At 40.9% G+C, this 18,884-nt stretch overlaps 1 protein-coding gene across 1 annotated transcript in view; it reads left to right on the top strand.

The window, feature by feature from the left end:
* Positions 1-774: 774 nt before the first annotated feature.
* LOC135477552 (late secretory pathway protein AVL9 homolog) overlaps positions 775-18,884 on the top strand; it is a 38,635-nt gene continuing 20,525 nt past the window's right edge. Inside the window, exons 1-8 of the mRNA XM_064757697.1 lie at positions 775-928; positions 8,547-8,667; positions 9,349-9,434; positions 10,143-10,214; positions 12,270-12,426; positions 13,180-13,259; positions 15,281-15,350; positions 17,505-18,712. Of these exons, the coding sequence (XP_064613767.1) occupies positions 848-928; positions 8,547-8,667; positions 9,349-9,434; positions 10,143-10,214; positions 12,270-12,426; positions 13,180-13,259; positions 15,281-15,350; positions 17,505-18,712 (1,875 nt within the window). The 5' untranslated portion in view covers positions 775-847. The remainder of the gene's footprint in view (positions 929-8,546; positions 8,668-9,348; positions 9,435-10,142; positions 10,215-12,269; positions 12,427-13,179; positions 13,260-15,280; positions 15,351-17,504; positions 18,713-18,884) is intronic.

The raw sequence follows: 18,884 nt of genomic DNA, 5'->3' as shown, positions 1-18,884 counted from the left end.
TGCTAACAAACAAATGACTACAAGGACTTGCTGGCAAACAGATGACTACATGGACTTGCTGGCAAACAAATGACTACATGGACTTGCTGGCATACAGATGACTACATATGGGCTTGCTGGAAAACAAATGACTACACTGTATGTCTACAGTACATGGGCGGTCTACATTGATATCAATATACCCGTTTATCATTAAATACAGGCCTAGATAGCCTACACATTGCACATTTTCAAGTAGGCCACCGGTATATAAAATTCTGATAGCAGCTGGCTCCTCAAGGCCAAGATATGGAGGTTATTCGTAGTATTAAAAACTTATTAAGCCGATCTGGCAGGCGCAATAGACGCACTGTACACATACATATAATTACCCGCTATTTTACTTGTACATATACGGTATTGCACGTGTACATACCCGGTAGTGTACATGTGAATGTATCGAATAACAGATCTAAACAGGCGCGTGCGTAGCCTACAAATTGATCGGTGTTGATACTGGCTATGAACAATTCATCTCCGTATTTCTTTTTCTTTTTTTTCACCTGTTCGGAGACATTTGTTGTTACATTTTACATTCGAACTTTTGAGCGAAGTGAGTGGTTTATAAAATGTACAAAGCGGAAAACACAGCAACCGTAGTAACACTTGAGGCTGTTCAAGTCAGCTTCTTAATAGTAGACCCACTAGTGAGAGGCAACATCGGCTGGGTTTGACAGTCAAGGGGGGGAAACTCCAACACAATCCGCCCTCTGCTGGCCTGCGGAAGTGGTCGACTGTTAAATGGGAGAGAGAAAAAAAGTGTCATGACAAAGTTGCCTCTGGAAACAGTTGATAGAGGCTAAAAAAGATGGCATCTTCTCCGATCGTCGAGGAATCGCCTGTTCTGCACGTGGTCGTAGTTGGATTTCATCACAAGAAAGGTTGTCAGGTAAAAATGATGGAAGTTTGCGCCAGGTGCTTCCCCAGGCTCTGGCAACAACAACAACATCAGCATATTCTGCAGTGTCTTGTCTGTCAACAAATGTCACAGTCCGTAACATTGAATTTCTTTGGCCAGATATTGGCGTACTTTTGCTTTCTACTTTTGCTTTTAATGCTTTGTAGACAAATTGTGTTTTTTCATTTTTTAAACGTGAAACAGTCTTAAGTATTTGATTTAATGATAAAGTTATGATTTTATTGCGATTTTTGTTCTTAATTTATTTAACTCATTAAAGTTAACCATCCCGCGAGCAATATAATCCCAATTTCCTCTCAAGAACCACGCCTCACAGTGTTCCTCTATTTATTATGTTTTCCAGGACCCCCCATATTTTTCTATATTTGCTTAAAAATTCCTAAGGGGCCTCCGTGGCTCAGTCGGTTAGCGCGCTAGCGTAATGTAGTGACCCAGAAGCCTCTCACCAATGCGGTCGCTGTGAGTTCAAGACCAGCTCATGCTGGCTTCCTCTCCGGCCGTACGTGGGAAGGTCTGCCAGCAACCTGCGGATGGTCGTGGGTTTCCCCCGGGTTGTGCCTGGTTTCCACCCACCATAATGCTGGCCGCAGTCGTACAAGTGAAATATTCTTGAGTACGGCGTAAAACACCAATCAAATAAATAAATAAAAATTCCTATATTCCCTATGTTTTCCCCAAAACAAGCTCAAAATTTGCTATCGCTGTCTTTTGCTGCTTTTTAACTTCCCTGTACAAACTCCATGTGACCTTCCCTCGCTTATCATGTTTGTGGACTACATCAGGAGCTTATGTCATACCTATGACATACAGGTATGCATCTAACAACAGCTATAACAAATGAAAGCAATGAATCAATTACTTTACTAATCTAATCTTTATGTAACAGTTTCTAACATTTGACACTGGCCCCAATAGCACAGTTGGTAGAGTGTCCGCTTTGGGAGTGGTAGATCCAGGGTTAATCCTGGGTTGAGCCACACCTAAGACTTTAAAAGAGAAAGTTGTAACTGCCTCGGCATTCAGCATAAAGGGGATAGTGCAACAACTAGATGACCCGCATCATGGCTCAGGCAGGGGCAGCTTATTTACCTTCGGTAAGGCATCTCAGTGAAGCAGCACGAGATAAAAGAATGGTGGAAATCCATCCTGCAACAAGGAGGCACATTACATGCGCTCTAAGGATTCCTTTGTCGTCATATGACTGAAAAATTATTAAGCATGATGTTAAACCCCAAGCACTCACTCACTGACTCTAACATTTGGAGAATAGAGCATTTACAGTATTTTCATTAATACATGTTGTTATGTTTTCTTAATAAATTGTAACCCAAATTCATTTTACAAATTCAACTGTTCCTGTCTCATTATTCAGTGTTAAGGTAAATATTAAGTGTGGTAGCTCAGCGTGAGGGAGATACTCCATATGTGTGTGTTAATTACTGAAAAAGTCAATCAGTGTTAAGGTACATGTATATGTTATGGATGGTATTTGAAGCAGAGGTCCACAGGTTGCAGCTAGAATACCGGAATCACCATCCCCACCCAAACTACTGCGCTGAGTGATGAAACTTAGCATACATCTTGCCTATCATCTGAACTTGTGCGTGCTTAAGTTTAATGGTACTCAGGTTAATTATTTTCATAAATACCCCCATTTAGAACTTTGCCCAGTGTTGCTTTTCCATATATTCACAGCTTGTCCATGCAACTCTTCCTGAAGCACTGAACTTATTTCCATGAAACTTCAACTAATCCATACTGACATATTCTAACTACATGTATACGCAAAAATTTCCAGCTGTGTTCTCTTCAGAGAGCTACATTTCTCCATTTAAATTGGATGTACCAGTAGGGCAATCAGTGCACACCACAAATGACTCATGAGACAATCTATATGAAGCCAAGCTAAAGAACATGATGTCCTGTCAATTCTTTTAAGGTTTTCTTAGTTTTGTTTCTTTTACTTTTGGAATGGTGAGGATGGAAGGGGGGTATTTCTGACATCAGCATTCTAGTTTCTTTTATTCTAGCTAACAGAAGAGATAGGAATTTTAAAGAAGTTAAAAAGCCAAATAAATATTTTTGAGTTGGATCGTTATTTGTAGGGTTGGTGAGTAATTACTCCCCAACAATAGTTTTGATGATGGCCTGATGGCAGTCAGTTTGCTTAGCTGGAGGAAACTGAAGTGCCTATAGTAAACAACCAACCTTTGGCAATGTACTTCCTTGGCCTTCAATGAACTTCATATTTCACAAATGGCCACACCAGCATTGTCGACCACTTATTGTCATTCAGGCCACACACAACCAGTGGGAATGAGGATAATTTATAAATTCCCTATCTGTACCTGGGTTTGAGCCCTAGTGTTTCCTAGTTAACTATTGAAAGACAGGTGCTTTTAACCTTGCTAGACTGGTTATCACTCAACATACTAAAATTAAAATGTCATTGTCATCTAAAAAGCTCTTTATGTATTGAGATGAAGTTTTGCATCTTTCTTTTACAGGCAAGCTCTTGTGCACTATCAGATTTGGTATTTTTATTTGCATGTATTGTTTCATGATACCTTACTGTTACCTTGCTGTTACACCAGTATCATCTTAGGGACCTGGGGTGGGGGGTTGATTTGGCCATGCACCAGCTCAACTCCTTTTGTAGGTCAAAAAGCAATATAAAGGTGGGAACTGAGAGCAGTTCTCATTTGAGGATAAGTACATGCTTGTCATGACGGTCACGTTGGTGATGTTGATTATGTATGGTAGAACTCCATCATCCAGCAGATAGCACAGTTGTTGAAAGCTATTTGCCTTCCAAAGTATTGGTGTGCATATCTGTATGTCAAATAATGCACAAATTTGTCAAAGGTCTTTGGTTTACCAGTTTCATTCACTTATAAAATTGACCAGTCCACTGTTGTATAATTGAAAATTTCTTGAGTATGTAATTTAACAACTATCAAATAAATTAAAGCTGTTATCCAACAGCATTGCGGGGGTCTAGACCACTAATAGTCCACCACTTCTGGTAGCCTGGTGTATATAAAGTTCATGATAATAAAAAAAGCAAAAAAAAAAATGGAAAGGATTTTACCAGATTTAATGCCGGGCAGCATTTTCAATGGACCAATTACTGAAGACTAACATAGAGATTAGGCTGCTTCGGCTGATAGCCGAGGACAACAGGGAGAAAGAATACATTGTTGCAGGGCTCATGCCCGTTCCCACGGTAAACTGCAGTCAGTGGTTTCATAAAGTCTAGCATGAAACTCCGGTGTTATTTACATAGGACGGTTTTGTCAAATTTTTGCTGGTTTTTTGGTCATAACATAAAAACAACACAAAAATAGTACAAAAATAATTCTTGCACGTTTGTAATTGTGACGTCAAGAGGCACCAGACAGTGTGTTTTATGATTTTAAGCCCCAGGCCTATATACACATGTACGTGTGGACACCTGCGATGTACGCCCCAGGCCTATATACACATGTACACATGTACACGTGGACACATGCAATGTACACCCCAGGCCTATATACACATGTAGACGTGGACACATGCGATGTATGCCCCAGGCTATATACACACGTACGCGTCGACACCTGCGATGTACGCCCCCGGCCTATATACACATGTATGTGTGGACACATGCGATGTACGCCTCTGGCCTATATACACATGTAGGTGTGGACACCTGCAATTTACGCCCCAGGCCTATATACACATGTACGCGTGGACACATGCGATGTACGCCCCAGGCTTATACGCACATGTACGCATGGACACATGTGATGTACGCCCCAGGCCTATACGCACATGTACGCATGGACACATGCGATGTACGCCCCAGGCCTATACGCACATGTACGCGTGAACACATGGGATGTACACCCCAGGCCTATACGCACATGCAGGCGTAAACACCTGTGATGTACGCCCCAGGCCTATATAGACATGTACGCATCAACACATGCGTTGTACGCCCCAGGCCCATACACACATGTACGCATGGACACCTGTGATGTACGCCCCAGGCCTATCTACACATGTACGCGTGGACACATGCGATGAACGCCCCAGGCCTATATAAACAAGTACGCATGGACACCTGCGATGTACGCCCCAGCCTATATACACACGTACGCGTCAACACCTGCGATGTACGCCCCAGCCTATATACACATGTATGAATGGACACCTGAGATGTACGCCCCAGGCCTATACGCACATGTACGCGTGGACACATGCGATGTACGCCCCAAGCCTATATGCACCTGTACACGTGGACACATGCGATGTACGCCCCAGGCCTATACGCGCATGCAGGCGTGGACACCTGTGATGTACGCCCCAGGCCTATATAAACATGTACGCATCAACACATGTGTTGTACGCCCCCGGCCTATACTCACATGTACGCATGGACACCTGTGATGTACGCCCCAAGCCTATATGCACCTGTACACGTGGACACATGCGATGTACGCCCCAGGCCTATACGCACATGCAGGCGTGGACACCTGTGATGTACGCCCCAGGCCTATATAAACATGTACGCATCAACACATGTGTTGTACGCCCCAGGCCTATACTCACATGTACGCAGGGACACCTGTGATGTACGCCCCAGGCCTATATACACATGTACGCGTGGACACATGCGATGAACGCCCCAGGCCTATATAAACAAGTACGCATGGACACCTGTGATGTACGCCCCAGGCCTATATACACACGTACGCGTCGACACCTGCGATGTACGCCCCAGCCTATATACACATGTACGAGTGGACACCTGCGATGTACGCCCCAGCCTATATACACATGTACGAGTGGACACCTGCGATGTACGCCCCAGGCCTATATACACATGTGCGCATCAACACATGCGATGTATGCCCTAGGCCTATATACAAATGTATACAGGCTGGGGCATACATCGCAGGTGTCCACGTGTAAATGTGTATATAGGCTGGGGCGTACATCGCAGATGTCCACACGTACATGTGTATACAGGCCTGGGGCACACATCACGTGTACATGTCCATGTGTACGTGTGTATATAGGCCTGGGGTGTACATTGCATGTGTCCATGCGTACATGTGTATATAGGCCTGGGGCGTACATCGCAGATGTCCACATGTACATGCGTATATAGGCAGGGACGTACATCACAGGTGTCCACTCGTACTTGTGTATATAGGCTGGGGCGTACATCGCAGGTGTTGACGCATACGTGTGTATATAGGCTGGGGCGTACATCGCAGGTGTCCATGCGTACTTGTTTATATAGGCCTGGGGCGTTCATCGCATGTGTCCACACGTACATGTGTATATAGGCCTGGGGTGTACATCACATGTGTCCACGTGTACATGTGTATATAGGCCTGGGGAGTACATCGCATGTGTCCATGTGTACATGTGTATATAGGCCTGGGGTGTACATCACATGTGTCCACGTGTACATGTGTATATAGGCCTGGGGAGTACATCGCATGTGTCCATGTGTATATAGGCCTGGGGAGTACATCCTATGTGTCCATGTGTACGTGTGTATATAGGCCTGGGGAGTACATCGCATGTGTCCATGTGTACGTGTGTGTATATAGGCCTGGGGTGTACATCGCATGTGTTCATGTGTATGTGTATATATACATATAGACCTAGACGGTTTGCAGAAAATCAGTCCGTATTTAGCGTTAAAACATGATCATGGGCTGACTTCCGATGACAGTTGGCTGAGGGTCAGCTGAGGGTCCACATACGATGGCCGAAGGAAACAGGCCGCGAACGCGTATGTTGGTGCATGCTGTTCGTATGGTCGTATGCTGACCATGGGCCGACCGTCAGCGTATCCTCTGGCCACGGTGGGCGGAGGATTGATGGTTAGGATTCAGCTGTACTGCATGCATTTGTTGTGAGGCACTCTGAGGGCTGTAGAACTTACACAAGTTCTTGTGATACGAGGCACAGCAGCATGCTGTCCTGCTTTTGTTATTTGGTATTGGATATGGGATAATAACAATAAAATACATCGGCACAAACCATGAATAGCCTGAATAAGCAGAATTTGAGGAATCTCGTGAGGTTACACAGATTGAGGTGAGACAGGGTGGGGGAGCTTGCAAACTAATGCTGTTAAAAGGCGTGATTTTACAGTAGCTGCTAATGGCACCGTTGGGCTGACAGACCTGGCTATGCCAGATGTGTATTCAGTCTAGGAAGTACCGTAAAATCTCACCTTTTGACTGCGTCAGTTTGCGAGAACCCCCCGCCCTGTGTCGTCCATATCTTTGTGAACTTACAGGGTTTAAAGCCCATCTATAGATTGGTGCTTTTTGTTCACGGACAACACACGTTTGTCTGTTTGGCACCCTTTTGCCTGAGTCACTTGTGTGTCATGAAAGCACTCCAACCTGACAAATATGTCACCTGTCAACTGTATACATATACGCCACTGCATACTGTCAAAGGTGTGTCATGATAAGAGCCTGTATCAGTCGTTCATCTTGAAGATCAATCTCTAACGCATATATGGGATCTATGTTTATATTGATTCCTTACTTGTTTGTCCTGATGTCACTTCTCAAATAAGTTTAGAAAATAAGCTGGCTGTTAATTCCTTTCCAGCATGTGCAGAAATGGTTGACCTATTATAGTTGGGCTAGAAGAGCTGTTACCTTATTTCCATATAAAGGAACCATACTAGTCTAACTCACCTATTTACTTGTGCTCTGTGCATAGTGAATGCTCCACCAACGTAAACGATGCAGTCAGTAGTGTGGAGAATGGGGTGAATATATATCGAGGAAATGTTGGCCTCAGATGGAGTATTTATTTTGTTTAGTGTTGCACTATACCACTATGGCAAGTTAACCATGAGACCAGAAAATTCCGTATAATTATAATTAACAGTAAATCTTTAAGTTTATTGTTGCATCAAGTGAAACTTTTGATGTGAAACATTTTGCTGACAAATAAAGTAGATAAAGTATGTTTAGTGGAAGTAGCAACAGCTGATCTGGATAATCTCCCCTGAAGAGATCCAGTGATTTCTTGCACTAAACTCTTGTCACAGTTTTTATAACAAAACAATGCAGGTAACAAAGTCTTCTAGTTTTCTGGATGTACATTAATCATATTGTCTGATATGTGAACAATATTTTTTGATTACAAGGAGAAATTTTAGGCTGTCAAGTTTATCGGCCAAGAACTCACAAGCTTAGAATTTGGGACTGGTGGCTAAAATGAAACTTGTTAAATGTCTTTTGTGGTTGTAAGTTTGTCGTAACAAAATATTCAATGTTTTTTTCACCAAAATTTTTGGAAATTTCCCAGCAGAAAGAACTATTATATCTGCATATATGTATCTTCTTCAAAAGAGCTGGATTTTTTGTATTATTATCTCTGTATAAAACTGGATGTTTGATTGTCTACTGATATGTGATGTTTAAAATAGCAGCACAAATGTTTTACCATGCATGTTATGTCTGAGGCATGACTTATAATCTGTAGTGTACTGTGCAGAAATGAATGATTTTATGTTTGCATAAAATAATACATTAATTCAGTCCTTTCAATTTTGTTTCAGGTTGAATATTCCTATCCTCCACTAATTCCAGGAGGGGCAGTAGATAGCCATGACACACCTGATGAGTGGCGCCATCTACCCTCGTTAGCTCTACCTGATGGCGCGCACAATTATATTAAGGGTAAGTATTATACCCAAGGTGGAAGTTTCAATCAAATGTGTACATTTAAATGAAGGCAGCTTTTTATGCATGAGTAAGGCAATGTACGCCCATGTGTCAATCTGTAAACTTTTGGTGTTTGTACCTTGGGATTGTGTACAGAAATGCTTCGCTTTGATTTTAATAAATTTTGTCACTTTTTTCAGTACAGCAAGCAATAACCTGTCAGAAATGAAAAATGTTTTGTAAAAATGGCTCTTTTTGTGATGCCTAGTTTTTCATGGCAACACTGTACATTTGAGTACATGTATTTGGAAAAGTACTTCACCTGAAAAGATTGAGAAAGGACGATCCTGTGTAATTTGACTAACACCAGACTTGAGGGCGTAGTCCTCTTCACTCTGCCTGGATGGGCTACAGTGTATCTTAAAGTGTCAAAGTTTTCCAGCTGAATTTTGCTGAATTTTATACAACAAAATAGTGTCTTCATGTTAAAGGTTGAACGAAAGGTCTGCGCAAAATTGCTGAAGGCTTAAACCAGCTTAAACGTTTTAAGAATCTGTTCTGAAATACTGATGTCCTGCAAGGTGAACATTTCAGGACGTGATAACAAAGCTTCCTTAAAAGAGTTCTCTCCCCTGATCCAACATCCTGTATTTCTATATGTATATACACACATATATATATATATTTTTTTTTCAGACACCATTTATTTTCACTTGCCAGCCAGAGATGGAAAACAGGAAACCATATATGGTGTATCCTGTTACAGACAGATGGATGCCAAGGTTGCTGTATAAAGTTACTATTTACTTGAAAGACAACAAAAACATAAAGACTGCTAAAATTGATTTATTTATTTAAATTACTTATTCTTAAAGGTTTTCTTGAACTGATGTGAAGGCTGTTAAATATTTGAATCCTGGAGTGTTGAGGATGGCATGGGCTCGTCGCTTTACCTGTTTGCCTGGCTCTGGATATAATCCTCATGACATTTATATACATGCAGTAGCCCTAATGCATTTCAAGACCCACTGATACATATACATGTGTTGTTTAGAACAAAAGAGGTCATTTTATTTTTCCTCAAAACTATTGTTAACTCTTGGTGTCATGTTTGCCTAACCTATTAAACTGCACTTGAAGAACGTGCTCCTGTCACATTTGGCATGCATTGTGTACAGAAAACTACACAAACGCTGAGTTACATGTATACCCAGCAAAATGGTGTGATACATCTATGTAGTAAATCGTTGTAAACCATGCTTTGAGCTCTGTTTCTTAAAGCAGTTTCCATAAAAAACAAAACAAATTTGCTCTCTTTTCTCTTGGATCTGAAGTAGTCTTTTAAAATTTGGAGTTCATTTTACATGTGACTGATGATCTTACATTACAAAGTCAGTAATTCAGGAAGGTGGAATATCTCTATTTTAAATGAGTGTGTACAGCATATATTGCTTGTGATCTAATTTTCGTCCTGGACTTACATGTGTTAGGACCTGAAGAACAAGACTGCGGATGTGACCAGGAGTACTGTGCAGAAGAGTGTCTGTGTCCTCAGCAAGCTGGTAAGTCTACATATGTAGGTGTTTTACACACACTAGTACATTATGTGCAGATATTAAAACTTACTGTACCCGACGTACCAGTTTGTTTAGCTTCAGTGGCTGAGTCGTTGGCGTGCTACTGCAAGTGTAGCACAATGACTTGGGGAACCTCTTACCAATGTGGTCGCTGTGAGTCCAAGTCCAGCTCATGCGGGCGTCCTCTTCTGTCATATGGGAAGATCTTTCAGCAAGGTGCGGATGGTTGTGGGTTCCCCCCCGGGCTATACCTGGTTTCCTTCCAGCATAACTGCTTGTTCTCGTCATATAATGGAAATACTCTACCAGTCAAAAAATCAGTACAATTTGGTACATGACAAAGTTAGTCATCTTGTCTGATTCTGAGGATACTGTTGATCTTGCAAAGGTGATGATCAGTCACACTATCAGCATTTTTATTGTGTTCTTTGTATGGACTGAGCACCTGTGTTTTACTTGAGTTACACCAGTAGTTTGGTGTGTTTATTGCAGCCTCAATGAGGACTGAACACCTTTGTTCTACCTGAGTTATGTCTGTAGTTTGGTGTTTTTATTGCAGCCTCAGGGAGAACTGAACACCTGTGTTTACCAGAGTTACACTTGTGCTTTGCTGTTTTTATTGTAGCCTCTGTATGTACATGTACTTATCACCTGTGTTTTACCCGAGCCATACCTGCAGTTTGATGTTCTTCTTGCAGCTGTATGGACTGAACACCTGTGTTTTACCTGAGCCATACCTGCAGTTTGATGTTCTTCTTGCAGCTGTATGGACTGAACACCTGTGTTTTACCTGAGCCATACCTGCAGTTTGATGTTCTTCTTGCAGCTTCTGTATGGACTGAACACCTGTGTTTTACCTGAGTTACAGTTGCAGTTTGGTGTTTTTAATTGAAGCCTTTGTATGGACTGTACACCTGTGTTTTACCCGAGCCATACCTGCAGTTTGATGTTCTTCTTGCAGCTGTATGGACTGAACACCTGTGTTTTACCTGAGCCATACCTGCAGTTTGATATTCTTCTTGCAGCTGTATGGACTGAACACCTGTGTTTTACCTAAGTTACAACTGCAGCTTTATGTTTTTACTTGCAGCCTCTGTGAGGAGTGAACACCTGTGTTTTACCTGATTTACACCTGTGTTTGGTATTTTTACTTGCAACCTCTGTGAGGACTGAACACCTGCGTTTTACCTGAGTTACACCTGTATTTTGGGGGTTTTTTTATTACGGCGTCTGTATGAACTGGACACCTATGTTTTACCTGAGCCATACCTGCAGTTTGATGTTCTTCTTGCAGCTGTATGGACTGAACACCTGTGTTTTACCTGAGTTACAACTGCAGCTTTGTGTTTTTACTTGCAGCCTCTGTATGGACTGAGCACCTGTGTTTTACCTGAGTTACACCTGTGTTTGGTGTTTTCAGTTGCAGCCTCTGTGTGTACTGAACACCTGTGTTTTACCTGTGTCACACCTGTATTTTGCGTTTTTTTTAAATTACAGCCTCTGTATGAACTGGACACCTATGTTTTACCTGAGCCATACCTGCGGTTTGATGTTCTTATTGCAGCTTCTGTATGGACTGAACACCTGTGTTTTACCTGAGTTACAGTTGCAGTTTGGTGTTTTTAATTGAAGCCTCTGTATGGACTGTACACCTGTGTTTTACCTGATATACACCTGTAGTTTGGTGTTTTTAATGCAGCCTCAGTGAGGACTGAACACCTTTGTTTTACCTGAGTTACACTTGTAGTCTGGTTTTTTTTAAGCAGCCTCTGTTTGTACCTAACATCTGTGCTTTACCTGAGGTACATCTGTAGGTACATCTGTGTGTTTTACTTGCAGCATCTATATTTACTGAACATCTGTGCTTTACCTGAGTTATACCTGTATTTTGGTGTTTTTAATGCAGCCTCTCTGAGGACTGAACACCTGTGTTTTACCTGAGTTACTCCTGCAGTTTGGTGCTTTTATTACAGCCTCTGTTTAGTCTGAACACCTGTGTTTTACCTGAGTTACACCTGTAGTTTGGTATTTTTGTTGCAGCCTCTGTATGGACTGATTCAAGCTAAACTAGAGTTGATCACACATGCTTACTTTGACGAAAGGGACTTTACGAAGGTGGAATTGCTGGAGCAGACTTACAGCCATCTAAACTTAACGCTAACTGAGGGCCTTTTGGACGAGTCAAGAATTTACCTAGGTAAACATTCATTTCTATTTTAGTGTGCTTACTGGTGGTTTAGGTCAAACTCAAGGAACATGTCATGATGTTTACAGGCGAAATAAAAATATGGAATGAAAGTAAAACTGGGACAATTCACATTTCCCACAAATTAGCATATTTTAAGTTTTATATTTATACTCTCCTCCAACATTAGAAAAATATTTATTCTGTCCATAAAAAACCAGTGAAAACCACAAAGAGACCATGGAGATCTAGATGGGTACACACATCTTATTGGGTAATTAATTATTGGGTAATCGTCATCAGATGATTAATTACCCACAATACCCAACTGCCAAAATATTTTGAACTTAGGTTGAAGGATACAGAGAGGAAATATAATAAAGCAAAGAACTTCTTAAAGGTTGAATAGAGGTTCTAATTACTTACTCAAGCCGTTTCAAGGAGAAATTTGATATGCTCATGTAACATTTTTAACACTGAACTAAATTGCAAAGTTCTGACAGCTCATAAAAGTTGGACTTTGTGCGACGTAATTCGGTGGAGACTGCCGAGTGTTAGTGGAAAACATGCCGCAAACCTCTCTCGTTATCTAATGACTTTAAGCGTCAGATTACTCGGATTATTGTACCTTTTGAATATTTGTTTAAACTTAATTTAACGATTAATAATATACACAGGGGTAGCTAATTATGAATAGTTAATAAATCTGAACACTAATCCTTTAATATTTGTATTTACAAGGGTAAAATTTCTATCCATTTCCAGGTCTGTCCCCCAGAGATTTAGTATGGCTGTTCAAACACAAGATTGTCCTGCTCTTCAAACTCATCCTGCTTGAAAAGAGGGTATTACATTTATTTATTTGTTTGTTGATTTATTTCTTTCTTTCATTGACTTTCAACAGCATAGCCATATATTTATGACATGTATAATGGCATGCAGGAGGGAACCAGTATTCTCATAGTAAACCTTGGACGAGACACTTTTTGCAGCATGTGATGGACAGATATTTACATAGGTTATTGAATGATTGCAGGCTGATGTGGGCGAGTTTCTATTTTTGGTGTCCCCAAAGTGTGAATGAGCTTGCCCACATTTATTCAGTAATCTGTTTGTCATATGTCAACATCAATCAATTCCACTAGGGCACAATACCTAGTTGCCAAAACTGAAAAAATTGACTCAGTTGTCTGGGAATAAGGCAAATCTCAAAGGGTAAAACTGAAAATGGAACATCTATCTTTTATGCCAGAGCGTCAGTTGTCTAGGAACAAGGCAAATCTCAAAGGGTAAAACTGAAAACGGAATATCTGTGCTTTATGCCGAGCATAAGTTGTCTAGGAATAAGGCAAATCTCAAAGGGTAAAACTGAAAATGGAACATCTATGCTTCATGCCGAACCTCAGTTGTCTAGGAATAAGGCAAATCTCAAAGGGTAAAACTGAAAATGGAACATCTGTGCTTTATGCCGAGCCTCAATTGTCTAGAAATAAGGCAAATCTCAAAGCGTAAAACTGAAAATGGAACATCTGTGTTTCATGCCAGAGCCTCAGTTGTCTAGGAATAAGGCAAATCTCAAAGGGTAAAACTGAAAATGGAACATCTGTGCTTTATGCCAGAGCCTCAGTTGTCTAGAAATAAGGCAAATCTCAAAGGGTAAAACTGAAAATGGAACATCTATGCTTTATGCCGGAGCATGAGTTGTCTAGGAATAAGGCAAATCTCAAAGGGTAAAAATGAAAATGGAACATCTGTGCTTTATGCCAGAGCATGAGTTGTCTAGGAATAAGGCAAATCTCAAAGGGTAAACTGAAAATGGAACATCTATGCTTTATGCCAGAGCCTCAGTTGTCTAGGAATAAATCAAATCTCAAAGGGTAAAACTGAAAATGGAACATCTGTGCTTTATGCCGAACCTCAATTGTCTTGGAATAAGGCAAATCTCAAAGGGTAAAACTGAAAATGGAACATCTGTGCTTTATGCCGAACCTCAGTTGTCTAGGAATAAGGCGAATCTCAAAGGGTAAAACTGAAAATGGAACATCTATGCTTTATGCCGGAGCATGAGTTGTCTAGGAATAAGGCAAATCTCAAAGGGTAAAACTGAAAATGGAACATCTATGCTTTATGCCGGAGCATGAGTTGTCTAGGAATAAGGCAAATCTCAAAGGGTAAAACTGAAAATGGAACATCTATGCTTTATGCTGAGCCTCAATTGTCGATAAATAAGGCAAATCTCAAAGGGTAAAACTGAAAATGGAACATCTATGCTTTATGCCAGAGCGTCAGTTGTCTAGGAACAAGGCAAATCTCAAAGGGTAAAACTGAAAATGGAACATCTGTGCTTTATGCCAGAGCCTCAATTGTCTAGGAATAAGGCAAATCTCAAAGGGTAAAACTGAAACGATTAGCCTAATTCTACTAAGTTTTGAGACAGATATTAGGAGTTTTGAAAGTAGAATATTACATTTCTCTAACAGCCTTTTGGAAAGCACAAAATCCTGCTATATTTACATGTATATTGGCTAAAATGAACAGACCAGGTCTCCCAAAAATGAGAAGAAATAGAGTACATTATAACTGTCCGTTTTGAGCCTTTAAATAAACATTTGGTCAAGTTTATGAATAAAGTACCTGATTTTTGTGTGTAAGCATTTTTGGTCATTTCTTCAGCAAAATGTAAATGCATGAGAACTGACCAATCTGTTGAGTCTGTCCACACTACGTTTTCTCATGTCTGGTGAGCTGAGCCTGGGTGTTCACCTGGACACATTGGTAATGTGGCTACTTTGTCATGTGAGGAAAATACGAATCACAGTGGAGAAACAGACAAAATGAGGTAATGATTGTATGGTGTATGTTTCAGGTCCTGTTCAGTGGAGCACCTGTCCAGAAGCTGTGTGGCATCCTCTTGTCTGTGGTGTCACTCTTCCCAGGTAAGACATTCACACCTGGGCTTAGCAAGGAAATCCATGTATATACCTCTAGGTTAAGGAAAACAGCTGATGTAAAGGTTTAGAACAGAAACAATGTGACAGGCAGAAAATACAAGCAAAAATGCCTGGTACCCAACCAAAGAGTATCAGCTCTGTTCTGTGTTCAAAGGCTTGATGTTTCTTTTAGTTTGACACCTGGTCAAGGAGATGTTTGTTCACACAAGTGTTGTGTTTTAGCGATCCTGCTCGTCCTGCATAGGTGTAAGCATTTGCCCTAACTGGCTGTACCGACTTCAGGGATTTTACCAAACATAGCAGGACCTACTGATTGATAACAGATTTTTCATTCAGATTTTGAGAAGATATTTTCATAATAAATCTGATTTTGCTAAGGAAAAATTATGCATAGTCACTATTTTTTTTCTTCAAGCAATGACTCTCGCAAGGAGATTTTCTTGCCAGCTCACTCTGACAAGTTACTGTAGTATCCTGCCCAACATGTATGCATTGTTACACGGGCAGCCGTTCTCAGTTCCCTGCTCTTAAATCTGTGGTTCAAAATGCATCATTTGAACACTTAAGGTAACTGAAAAATCATTTATATTATTATGCATTTATATCTGTCTGTTCACTGTAAGAAACCACACTGACAATCGAGAGGTAATAGGGTTTTTGATGTGAGAGTGAATTATCACATGACGCTTTCAGTGCTAGTAAGTAGCCAAGTTCATAAAGGCTTCTACAACATGGCTACTCTGAGTGAATTGTCCGTCAGTGCCATAACTGTGTGCTATATCATTTTTTCTATGTATATACAGTGGCAGATTTTATGTTCACTTTAAAGGTTAAAGCATACAGAATTCACGTAAAGGTGAAGAAGAGAATTGTGTAAAGGTTAAAGAGTAATTCGTGGAAACTTTTGGGAAAACAGAATTCATGCAACAGTGGTTTGGGGAAACAGAACCCATGGAAAGGTTAAGGAAAACAGAATTCATGCAGAGGTTTAGACAAACAGAATTCATGTTTAAGGTTTAGGAAAGCAGAATTCTTGTAATGGTTTAGGAAAACAGCATTCATGTAGAGGTTTAGGAAAACAGCATTCATGTAGAGGTTTAGGAAAGAAGAGTTCTAGACTGGTTTAGGAAAACAGCATTCATGTAGAGGTTTAGGAAAACAGAATTCATGCGGCATATTCGTATCTGGGCTCAAACTCCAACAGTTTTCTGCATATATAGGTTTAACGTTTGGTGGATACATACATACACAGATGATGATGATGTGTCCTGATTCACATTTGTCCATTTTTGCAGTTGTCATGCTTACCAGATTGCTATTTCCCTATGTGTACTATAATAATATGATATGATTTCGTGTCTGGCCTATAACTCCAACAGTTTTCCACAGAGTTTTAGTTTTTGGTGGATTCATAGATACACAGATGACGCTGTGGGGGGACTCACGTTTGTCCATTTTTGCAGTTGTCATAGTAACCAGGTAGCCATTTTCCTTATATATACTGTACACATAGATAGGAGTTTGTGTCCCACCTATAACTCCAACATTTTTCTGTGTAGAGTTATAATTTTGGTGCATTCATACATACACAGATGACAATGTGTCATGACTCAAATTTTTTCATTTCCTCTGTTGTCATGGTTAACAGATCGCCAGTTTCCCTATATATACTATATACTGTATACATAGATATGATTTCGTGTCTGGGCTGTAACTCCAACAGATTTCCACATAGAGTTATAATTTTTGGTGGATACACAGATGACAGTGTGTCGCGACTTACACTTGTCCATTTTCACAGTTGCCATGGTAACCAGATAGCCATTTTCCTCACATATATTGTATAAATAGATACATGTATAATTTTGTGTCCGGACTATGAGGCCAGCTGTTTTCCGCGTGAAGTTTGGATTTGAGGAGGAGGACACCTTTGTCCACTTGCAGTGAAGATTCGCCTGAGGGGTTATTTTCACCACAGTGCTGCTGGTATTCTTTTATACATTTCAAACAAATGCATTTGTTGGGGTGTGTGTTGTGTTCACCTGAACTCGTGTTTTAGTGTGGAATACCTTATATTTTATGTAGCATATTTTCTTCTATTTTTGGTAGCGTAATGGAACAAGGTTTTATGTGTTTCAGGCATGTTAGAACATGGTCTACAAGAGTCTGCAAGTTATTGTCTTCAAAGACAGTTGTCGCCAACTCTCAAGCTGGCACACTTTGGCATAGACATGAATGATTACTTGGAAATCAGCTACAAAGATGTGCCCAACCACAAACATTCCAAACTAAAGACAAAAGATGAAGACGTTGTCAAGGAACAGACTGACAGTAGAAACCGAATTGAAGAGTGCACCAAGGGAGATAAACCCTGCGATACTCCTTGTGATAATACAGATAGTGATACAAATGCTGAGTCATGTAGAGCTGATCCACTTGGTGTTCTGCCATACATAAACAGTGTAAACAAACATGGTAAGAATGTCGAAAATAGACAACTGAAAGACACTAGTGTGAAAAATATTCCAGAAAAAACAAATGGGGGCAGCCAGAGCCTGAAAAACATTACCTTTGTGACCCCTGAAAGACAGAAGTCATCATCCGCTGAGAAAGGAGATAAACAGAAAGTCATCCAGTATAGCTCTATTCCCGATCCCCTGGCCAATACAGGCAATATCACGCATGTGGAGGCAGTTCAGTCAAACTCACATTGCCAGGCAGATGCTCTGTTTTCTGATGATTCTCCAGCACGTACCCCAGAGCATGAAAAAACACCTCCTTCTCTGATAGTAAACATGAGTGATGAAGAGAAACAATCAACATCACGCAGTGGACGCCATGTCAGCGACAGCTCGCTAATCAGGGATATCGACTCTCCGGAAAGTATCAGCGAAATCGACAAGGAGGACTGCTTCTCTTGGGAAGAAGACCGGCTGTTACTGGAAATTGACCAGGAATTACAAGACGGTTCAACCCCAAGCCATGAAAACCTTAATCCAGGTATGACATCAAACCAACAGAAGCAACCGACAATCCAGACAATGGACAGGACAGACTCTGCTTCAAACGAGACCGACGTGCTGACGGAAACATCCGACGAAGACACGTCCTTTAGAATCGTGAGCAAAGTCAACAGCTCGGACGACAAGAAAACCTTGGAATCAAATCAGTCCAGTCCAAGACGATCGGCACGCACCATTCGTAACAAACTGAGCAGTGCTTTCCAGAGATCAGGCAAAGATAAGCTGGCACTAAACCAGGATGATGAAAAGCCCTCAGAACTGACAAGGTCACTGACCAGTCTGCATCAAGACGAATATGGCTTCCCACTGGCTGTGTTTACAAAGGTACGTTAATCAGTGTGCTCAGGAGACAGCTTGAAGGATACATGTCCTATACCATGATGAGTGTGGTGTTAAGGAAAGTGGAGAAATATATGCCCAATATGACTCCCCCCCCCCACCTCAAATAAAATTCAATTGTTATTAAGCCCTCTATTCTTTGCATATCATCTGTCAG

The sequence above is a fragment of the Liolophura sinensis genome, chromosome 11 (genome assembly GCF_032854445.1).
Source record: "Liolophura sinensis isolate JHLJ2023 chromosome 11, CUHK_Ljap_v2, whole genome shotgun sequence".
NCBI classification, from domain to species: Eukaryota; Metazoa; Mollusca; class Polyplacophora; order Chitonida; family Chitonidae; genus Liolophura; species Liolophura sinensis.
This window is presented reverse-complemented; position numbering and strand designations above follow the sequence as displayed.